This window comes from Fistularia commersonii, chromosome 10, assembly GCF_037954325.1.
Source record: "Fistularia commersonii isolate RoL2024-O1a breed Wild chromosome 10, RoL_Fcom_v1.0, whole genome shotgun sequence".
Classification (NCBI taxonomy): Eukaryota; Metazoa; Chordata; class Actinopteri; order Syngnathiformes; family Fistulariidae; genus Fistularia; species Fistularia commersonii.
The window spans coordinates 17,079,520-17,089,814 of NC_141293.1; the positions used below are offsets into that span (position 1 = coordinate 17,079,520).

The following is a 10,295-nucleotide window of genomic DNA, read 5'->3' on the forward strand; positions in this document are numbered from 1 at the left end:
TCAGAAAATTTGAATATTGTGATAAATTTCTTTATCTTCTGTAATGCAATTAAAAAAACAAAAATGGATTCATTACAAATCAACTGAAATATTGCAAGCCTTTTATTATTTTAATATTGCTGATTATGGCTTGCTTACATCTCAAGAAAACTCATAAATCTCATAAATCTCATTAAAAACTCATAAATCCATAAAAATTGTAGTGTAGCTGTTATGAAATGAAATATTGCAATATTCAGAACTGTGCAATATTTCATTTCATAACAGCTACACTACATTTTTTCCTTTTATCATACTATTGTGCACTCCTTACCTCACTTGTTACTAAGACACTTATAGTTTTATCACTTGTTTACTAAGACATTTTATAGTTTCACTGAGACACTTTATAGTTTATTTTTATTTCTAATTCTGCCTTTTTCTTTTTATTATTTATTACTGTTATATTTTCTGTAACTCTGGCACAACAATTTCATTCGGGATTAATAAAGTTGTTCTTATTTTATCTTATCTTATCTCAAAATATAAGAATATCATGAAAAAGGTTTTTTTTTTTTTTTTTCAAATGCTTTACAGAAGATAAAGAATTTTATCACAATATTCTAATTTTCTGACAGTCCCGTACACAACAACGCACCGCAAACTGGCGCTGTGACGTCAGCGTGCGGTTACAGGCGGTGATGTGTGACCGGCGGCCTGGAACAGCCCATCAGATTAGTGCTTGACCGCAGGATTTGTTGCAGTGCAACCTGACTGACCGACAGAGGCACGCAGAGTCAGGACCGACGGAATAATCTAGCTTCTTCATGTCCTGAAAGTCTCGACATGGTTAAATGCATCATACTTTAGTTGGGCAGATTTTACGCACAACCCTTTTGAGAGACTGTTTTCCAAGAGAAGTAAGTGATGGCAGGTTTTACGCACAGCGCAAATAATCCAACCGGAGGGCTCTTAGTAGATTGCATTTCTGCTTGCGAAATCTGATGATGTATATTCCCGTTGTCGGTGGAAACGTGTAATCCCCCCGCCTGCTAGTCGAGCACAGAGTACAATTTGATTTTTTTTTTTTTTATTTTTTTTTTTAGTCGCTATGTTTGAGTTGTAATTGTGGGGATCTGAAAGTCTGTCCGGCATCCCGTCACAAGGAGCCGACATGAGGAGAGCTGTGTTGAGAGAAGCCGCCAAACGCTTCCCTTGGCTGGCCAACGTCACCCTGTACGGGTGCTTGTTCGCCGGCGGCGATCTGGTCCATCAGCTCATCGCGCAGAAAGAGCGCATGGACTGGAAACACACGCGTAACGTGGCCATCGTGGCGATCACTTTTCATGGCAATTTCAACTACTTTTGGCTACGCGTCCTGGAGCGTCGCTTTCCCGGGAAATCCGCCGGGATGGTTTTCCGGAAACTCCTGCTTGACCAAAGCTTTGCATCGCCTCTGGCCACCAGTGTCTTCTACACCGGTAAGCTTTTTTTTTTTTTTCTTTTTTGGCACACACGGATCGAGTGTGCATGAAGCTTTCATGCACAGGATTTCTGTCAAGCAAACACCATCCGAGGAGTGGATGCAAAGGTTTACCCTTAAAAACCTCCCTGATTCTGCAGGTGTGAGCTTCTTGGAGGGAAAAGAAGATATCTTTGAGGACTGGAGGGAGAAGTTTTTCAACACCTGGAAGGTAAGGAGGGCCGCAGAGAGCCAAAGGAAAGTCGCATTCCCCTCTCAGGGGAAGCTGCTGCGAGCTCATAGCCAGATTAACCCAGATTATGTTACTGCTGCTTCTGTGCAGCGGGCATTGCGCCCGGGGGAGCAAGCGGGGTCATTCGAAGCACGACAGCCAGCAGATAGAAAAGTCAGCGAGTTCCCTTTCCTGTAAATTCATTCAATAACATTATCCGTCAGTGGTGTAATTCATATTTTTTGAACTTTTCATCCGACATGATTTGTTACTTAGACACTTTATATGACTTGTTACTTAGACACTTTATATAGTTTTATTTGTATCTCTTATCCCCACCTTTTTTTAGATACTGTTTATACAATTTCCTATTATTTCCAATTATTTATTATTGTTATGTTTTACTTGAAACACTGGCACAACAATTTCCATCAGGATAAATAAAGTTATTCTTATTCTTATTCTTATTCTTATTCTTATTCTTATTCTTATTCTTATTCTTATTCTTATTCTTATTCTTATTATGATGAGTTTAATATTGCACAGTGATAGAGGGTGGATAAGGTCAGAGAAGGTCAGAGAATTAGGTCAGAGAAGCCAGATTGAGACGGTTCGGTCATGTACGGAGAAGGGATAGTGAATATATTGGTAGACGGATTCTGGAATTGGAGCTGCCAGGCAAGAGGTCTCGAGGAAGACCAAAGAGAAGATTTATGGACGTAGTGAGAGAGGATATGAAGGTAGTTGGTGTGAGAGAGGAGGATACAGAGAATAGGGTTAGATGGAGAAAGTTGACTCGCTGTGGCGACCCCTGACGGGAAAAGCCGAAAGAAGAAGAAGAGGAAGATAGAGGGTGGATAAGGAAATGCATTATTCAACACAAAGTGAACTGCGGATACTTGCTTGAGAAGATGAAGAGATGTCATGTGTTTGCATGCTGTTAAAAACATGCAGAAGTTACATTGGAAACTTCTAACCTCATCCCTGACAGCAGGACAGGTGGAATAGAAACTAAGGGAAAGCTTTTTTTTTTTTTTTAATAAAATGTAAACCTAGTCTTACTTTTTCATTGTTTAAGCACTTTGGAGAAATGTTCTTTATAAATATACGTATTCATAAATTATAAATTCAAAGCATTTCTAGAGTGTTTATTGTCATATGCACAGCAAGGATTTACATGTTGTTGTGCAAATTTCATCACAAGATAGTTGTTTTAGCTACTAGTAACTCCTTACATTTTATATTTTATCGTAAAATCTTGGTCTGCAAAATTTTCATCTCATTGGCTGCATATCTGTGCAAGCCCGATATTAGTGTCATTGTTATACTTGTATTAATTTCAAATGTAATGATAATATTTCAAGGATAATGATATAGTCTCTCCTCCTGCATCTTGTTTTGAGCTTGGTTAGATAAAAGACTTAAAGAAAAAAAGCCTGTAATGAGAAAGCTATAACTTGCAAAAGTTGTTACTGTCTTTCTAATGTCAATAGCCATTATATTGCGCTCTTTGCGCTCTTTTTTACTATATATTAGTACAGATGTAAGCAATCTGTTATTACCACTTTTATGTTGAACTTGTTTCGAACAAATGAAATCTACTACTCAAAAGTCTATCCTCCTTTAAAGATAAAGTCTTGAAGGCTAAATTTCATGTGATAAAAGTCTTAATACGTGTTGTTTTCTAGTGCATTGTGCTGGAATGAACTGTTTTATTTTTCATCAAATGTAAGTAGATCCAAGCTCAACTTATCGAAGTAAAAGGAGGCTACCGGTTCATTGTTGTATTTCATATTTCTCTGCTACTGCTATTTGAATTAAAGAGACTTGTCAGATTCATTGAAGGTTGATCGTGTTCTGTTTTTCACTTTCAGACTGGACTCATGTACTGGCCATTCATGCAGGTAATAACTGAAATCAATCATTGCTTTGCAGTTGTGCATATCTGTCTTGTTGCTGTTGCTTACAAACCTCCCAAAGGACAGCTAAAAAGTTTTCAAAGTCATATTAATGAAATTCAGTCACTCTTTTTAAGTCTTACATAAAATAACACACATTGTTATCCTGCTTTAATGATTTGAAAGTAAATTTATCTTATACTATAATGTTTATTAATACAATTTTAGGGATATGTAACGATTTCTATTTATCCATTCTGATATTTAACGCAAGGTTGTGAGGTATCAATAATGATGACATAATTAGGTTTTTATTCCCCGGTGAGAGCCTAAATAAGGATTACCTTATCTTTTCATACTGCAGAGCAATTATAAAATGTCAGGAATGTATATTTGTCCATGTTATAACTATAAAGTTTCATGTTATCACCCTTTCTCGTCCTCACCACAGTTCCTGAACTTTGTCCTTATGCCGCTGTACATGCGTACGGCTTTCATGGGCTGCTGCGCCTTCCTCTGGGCCACTTTCCTGTGTTTCTCTCGGCAGAACGGAGATGGCACCGCTGCCGTAGCGCTGGCCTTCGTTATGGACCCTCGAAAGACTCTTGAGGAGATGCGCCAGGCTCGGCTGGCCCGGAAAAAGCAAAGGATACAAAGGGAAAACTGACAGTGGGAATATAAGGCTTCTGCTGCTGTTATTGAGATGTTTTATAGAAGCTCAACACTGGCTAATGTGGAATCCGATATATTTAAAATGATTTAAGGGAAGATGATGTTTGGGTTCTGTTTTTGCCGATCATAACCGAGCTCACATCTCTTTGTCACACCAGTTGTGCCTTCCCTCGGTGACCAGACCACCAGGCCAAGCATCTGAGGGGGCAACTGGGGAGGAAGTCCAGGGTCCGGACGCCGGGGAAACCTAAAAGAGAGAGTTTATTGGTTTAATATTTAGAGACGCCATCTCTGAAACGTTTGGCATTTCTTTTATTTAATACATGGTAGCCAAATGATTTACTTCTATAAATATTCATGTTCTAGACTCAAGAGACCTCGGGCAAACCGTAACCATCTTTTTTTGTTATGTGAAACCTGTTAACATCTTGTCATAATTACCCTCTCCTGAAACAACATTATAGCAGGATAATTAACATAATAATTGGTGATTTCACAATTAGCATAACTAATCTTTTACCAAATCTATATTTTTTATCAGATAAACTACTACGCCTTCATGAGTGAAAATTACAAATGATATTCGTAAAAGTTTTTTCCCTAACATATTACAGAATTATCCGGTAGACTCTAGAAGATCAAAAATATGGTAAATTCATTTCTTCTTCCATTTCGCCAGCATTTTGTGAGTCATTTTCTATTAAAGTTTTGGCCTTTTTAAAAAGGAATGTCTCATCATATCTCTTGTTGAAATGCCTTTATTTGTATAGCATAACAACAGCTAGAGTTCACGGATAGTTTGCTTAGCAAGCGGAAGCAGCATTTATTCATCTAAGCCTTTGTTAACGTAAATTCACGATAGGTTCACGAGTTAAATATACTGTAAATATTTTGTTAAAAGGATTATCGGGTGTTCCTGTAAATTAGCATACCACTTGTGTTGTGTCCCGGGTCATTTTACCTCTGCAGCATTGATTTCTTAAACCTGTCCTATACTTGAACAGCTGAATAGGTTGCCATCAGCTCAGATACCTCAATCTTGTAACTAGACAAGTATCCTGACCTGTTGTCCTTTCATTTCATTTTAGTAATTGCTAATTCTTAAGTGAACTTGAAGGAATATAAATATTAATCCAAAAGCTATCCCACTAGATATGTATTCATTTTTGTGTCTTTTGTATATCTTCTATCATATTTCTAAATTGACTTGCCGGTTACAAATCTTTATGTGCAATTTTAGCATTTAGAGCACAGTAAAAAAAGCCGTGTAATGTTTTATGTGATTGTGTGTACAAAAAGGTACAGAAATGGGAATAATGCAGGTTTATGTACTGTAATAATCACTCTTCTACAGGAAAGTCTGAAAAAGTATTTTGGTTTACAGTATGTTTTCCAACAAGGGGTTGGCAGACATTCCATCAGGTTGAATGGGTCAAAATAAACCAAAGTCATTCTCACAGTTTAAGTTTTTAGTTCATTATGGATCAGATTTTTGATCTCTCCTGGTGCTTAACATGTTATTTAGGATGAAATCGCATTCCCTGGAATAGTCCTATTAACTGTGATTGGGCAATATTCGTTTATTTAAACCAATCCCTATTTCTACCTAAAGGTAGTAAGAAGTTCAACTGAAACTAGAACAAAAATTGTTTTTGTTGATACGTTAAATATTTTGTTGTCTAAACCTAACTAAATGGCACAGCAGTATAGTAACAGAAGATCCCTGCAGCATTAACACCTCAAAATTAGCAACTGTTTGCCTAAAGCGCCACTCTGTATTGAGTCTTGTTCCCAGTAATATTGGCAAACACACTTTGCCCAATCACTTATTTTAATGGAAAATTTAAAAGTTATTTCATCTATTTGAAGGTTTGGGATGGTGTCAGCAGAGTTTTTTAAGTTTTTGAGCTATTTTTTTTTTTTTTTTACTATCTGATGATATTCTGGAAATTACCATCAGGATAAGTCAATATTAAATCAGGAGACAACTTAGTAAGTCACTCCAACATTTAGGATTTTGCTAGACTGTGGAAATTTTCAACAAGTCATATATTAACACAGTCAGGTCAATGTATCAGCTCTAGTCCTATTTTTCAATATAATATGTAAAATCAATTCATGTCTTGCATACTGCATAGTAGATAAATTGCATGAGAAAGCAATTATGAATTGTATGATATATACTATATTAATAAACCATTGTACTGTTCAATTATGCACAAACTGTAATGTTGTAAAAAGTTGTACCTTGGTATGGAAGCCAGCTGACACACATTTGGGTCAATGCAAATTTATGTTTACATATTTTTCAACACACCTCTGCAACAGGAAAAGTAAAACTTCATCTTACGTTGTACTTTCATTTTCAAAGACTTGATGCATGGCAGCAAAGTTCCAACAAACTACTTTATAATGTGAAATATTCATGATAAAACTAAATTATGAAAGGAGACAGTCTTTAGCAGCTCTCTGATGTATGATTGTGCGTGTGGATTAAGCAGGATCAGACAGGCCCGGTAAATCCCTCTGAAAGGGACAAAGTTGACCCTGTGGTGACCTCTGACCCAACTTACCACACAGAAATTACCCTTGCTATAACCCCCAGGGGTATAAACGTCAAATCTCACATCATGAAACTACTCCCGCTGTTTTCATTTACAGATGTACTGTCCTTTGCTAACTTGGCAAACCAAACTTCCCCCAAATCAGATGGAGATTAGAAAAGGCTAAAAGCAATTGCTGCTGAACACAAGATTTGAAGCTTCATTTAAAAGTCACTACTAGGAACATAAAAACACAGTATTATGTAAGAATCATGATACATATATTTTCATAAATTTTCTTTGTTCTTGATTAAATTAATACCATGATTACTAATGTAAATTGGTTTGATGTTCGGTATTTAAGGTTGCAGTTGATCAATTAAAAATATTTATTTTTAATACTTTCAGTACTTTATTCTGACCTATAGTGGTGAGAGACCTACAGAGATGATGCATGAGGGTAGGTGCACTGTACTTCTCCTCTACCCAGTGGATTACTGTAGGTTGAACCCCCCTTGGGACCATGTGTGCAAGAGAAGCAGGATGGATGATAAATAAATGGTGTTTATTTTCTACATTAAACATGAAAATATACCCATCCTCAAGCCATCACCTTATCCTGTCTCTTGGTAGGTTTACCTGAGGCAACCAGGTCCCAGGGGAGGGACCAATCAAACTGTGGCTCAGGGGATCTCCTATGATGATCTCCTTGATGTGGGTCACCGGCCCCCCCTCTGGAGTGGCCCCCAAAAGCCCACTACCTGTAGGAGGGGTCAAGGGCGTCGGGTGCAGTGTGAGCCGAGAGGTGGAGCTTTTGGGATCGTCACCAGCCGGCTCTAGAACATGAGCTCTGGCAGCCAAAAAACTTAAGCTGGGGTTGGAGGCCCAGAGGTTCAAATTAATTGTCCTTGCCTGGACACACAGCTTGGGTCTCCTTGAGAGGAGTTACCATACCATACTCACGGCACACTGCCTGGTGGCCTTACCTTGTGGTTCGCCACAGTGGGTGAGAGGGTAGCCTCCCTCTGCCTGGTGGACCCGGACAGATTCAGATTTTTGTTTGCATCTGCAGTGACCATCAGCTCAGAGTACCTACCCAGGTAAGGTAGTCGGTGCCTTTCTAGGTGGTAGCCCCTGAATCTGTTGGTGAACACTGGCGCTGAGGAATGTAGTGAGATAGAATTAGGAGTCCCATGAGGAAGCAGCTGGTAGAAAACAACAGGCTCAAGAGAATGTACCTTCAGTGGTTTCCGATGCAAAAACTCAGGTGTTAGAGGAGTTTGGTGAGGCCATGGAGAATGACTTCCGGATGGGTTTTAAGAAATCCTGGTCCACCATCCAGCGGCCTTGCACGGTGGGGATGGGGCGCTGCTGACCTTGGCTCGAGATGTTGCTTGTTGGTGAAGAGCATACTTCAAAAACCTCCTCAATGTCACCAATGTGCCATCCAATAAGAAATCAGATTCTAGGGACCCTGAGATGGGCTCTCTTATATCTGGGGCTGAAGTTGCCAACGCGGTTAAAAAGCACGCAAGTGGCAAGGCCCCTGCGGTTAATGCGATTAGACTGGAGTTCTTCTAGGCCTGGATGTCATGGGTATGTCTCGATTGACAGGTTGACATGCCTCCGCGGCATCATGTGGATGTCGAGGACAGTGCCTCTCGACTGGCAGTCTGGAGTGGTGCTAACCCGAACCCTTTGTGAAGAGAGATCGGAGAGTGTATTCCAACGATGGGGGGAAAATGCTGTTGTGTGCTGGGGCAGCAGGCTCAAGACAGCTGACACCAACAGACTCAACAAGCTCATCAGGAGAGCTGGATCCGTCCTGGGAGTGGAGCTGGAGTCTGTTGTGCAGGTTTCAGAGAGGAAGATGATGAGGAAGCTCCTCAGCATCATGGACAACATCCATCACCCCCTGCATGCCACGTTGATGTCCTGTCGGAGCTCTTTCAGTCGTAGACTGATACCACCAAAGAGCTCCACTGAACGCCACAGGAGGTCTTTCCTACCTGAGGCTATCAGACTTTTCAATTCCTCTTCCCTCAGCCGCAGGGAATCTTCAATCTTTGTAGTTACTGCTAACAGCTAAGACAATTTATATTTCATTATATTTCTTATTCTTCCTCCTTTCCACTATTGTCTATTACTGCTATGTTTTTACTTGAAACTCTGGCACAACAATTTCCTTCGGGATTAATAAAGTTGTTCTCATCTCATCTCAAAACCACACTTCTCAACCTGCCAGGTAAGGTCCGTCGGAGTCCCGGGTGGAGGGTCTATCAGATGGTCAAACCTTTGATTTGGGGGGGGGAGCGGTGTGGTTTTCGTCCTGTACATGTATCAGTGGAACAGCTCTATAACGTCTGCAGGGTGGGGACAGCGGGGTTTAGCCCAACCAGTGTAAAATTACTTTGTGGAACATGAGAAGGCATTTGACCGTGTCTCTTGGGAATTCTTTGGGAGTTTGGGATACCTGTTCCCCTGCTATGGCCGATTTGATCCCTGTATGACTGAACTTGCTCTGCATCGCTGGCAGTGAGTCACATTTGTTTCCGGTGCGAGTAGGACTTATTACCATACAAATTATATACTTTATCCATTGTCTGTATTACTATTGGATTGTAAGAATCATGTTAAATCTATTATAACTTCTTTTTAAAGTCTGAGATAAATATTTCAAGATCATCATTTCAGACATAAATCTTTGTGGTATACACAGATATTTAACTTTTTCCTCGAAGATTGATATCCTTTGTAATCATACTATCGTTATTCACAGCTCTGGTTTTTTGAAGATATAGTCGTAAATTTCTATTAGATCTTAATTTGACATATTAATAGAACAAAACTACTGTCATGTGTAATCATCTGAGTATACAGGACTGTCTCAGAAAATTAGTATATCGTGATAAAGTTCTTTAACTTCTGTGAGGCAATTAAAAAAACAAAAAATACTTTTTATCACAATATTCTAATTTTCTGAGACAGTCTTGTACACTCCTGTGTTTGTTATAGATTGTCGTACAAGGTATCAAACTAATTCACCCTGTGAGTCTGTTTAACTTGCTAAACTACTGTAATTATTTAGTACACAAGAGTAGGTTTTAATTCATTTACATTCAATTAATATTACGTTTTGTCATTTGATTTAAAAAAACCGTATTAGGAGATATAGAAGACACAAAACACAAAAAAATGATATTAACTAATTCTCACCGAATAGTAGTGATTTGGATTTTTCCCCAAGGCTTTTGAAATATTAATTTCAGACAGATATGTTTAAAAATTTTCTGATTATTTTCGCTAATGATAAAGCAACTTTTCGATATCCACACTTGACCAGGATGACGTCACGGGCCTCTAATGAAAAATGTTTAGACAGTGCCGGTTATCCAGAAGCCCCTCGTGTCAACACTCTGATTGGACAATACATTGAAATCCCGCCTACATTATTTGACCGACAGGAGATTGACGAATAGTAAGTGATCTCTGGCCAGTCATCTAACTTG

General features: G+C 39.0%; 1 protein-coding gene across 2 annotated transcripts; it reads left to right on the forward strand.

Moving 5' to 3' along the window:
• Positions 1 to 757: 757 nt before the first annotated feature.
• LOC147230639 (mpv17-like protein) lies at positions 758 to 7,057 on the forward strand. Of its 2 annotated transcripts, none has more exons than XM_086154482.1 (4): positions 758 to 1,460; positions 1,603 to 1,673; positions 3,548 to 3,577; positions 4,023 to 7,057. In XM_086154482.1, the coding sequence occupies exons 1-4, from the start codon at positions 1,154 to 1,156 to the stop codon at positions 4,236 to 4,238; spliced, it is 624 nt and encodes a 207-aa protein (XP_086010608.1). In that variant the 5' UTR covers positions 758 to 1,153; the 3' UTR covers positions 4,239 to 7,057. The 2 variants fall into 2 exon arrangements, with proteins under 2 accessions (XP_086010608.1, XP_086010609.1); XM_086154483.1 differs by having other exon boundaries at positions 4,119 to 7,057.
• The last annotated feature ends 3,238 nt before the right edge of the window (positions 7,058 to 10,295 follow it).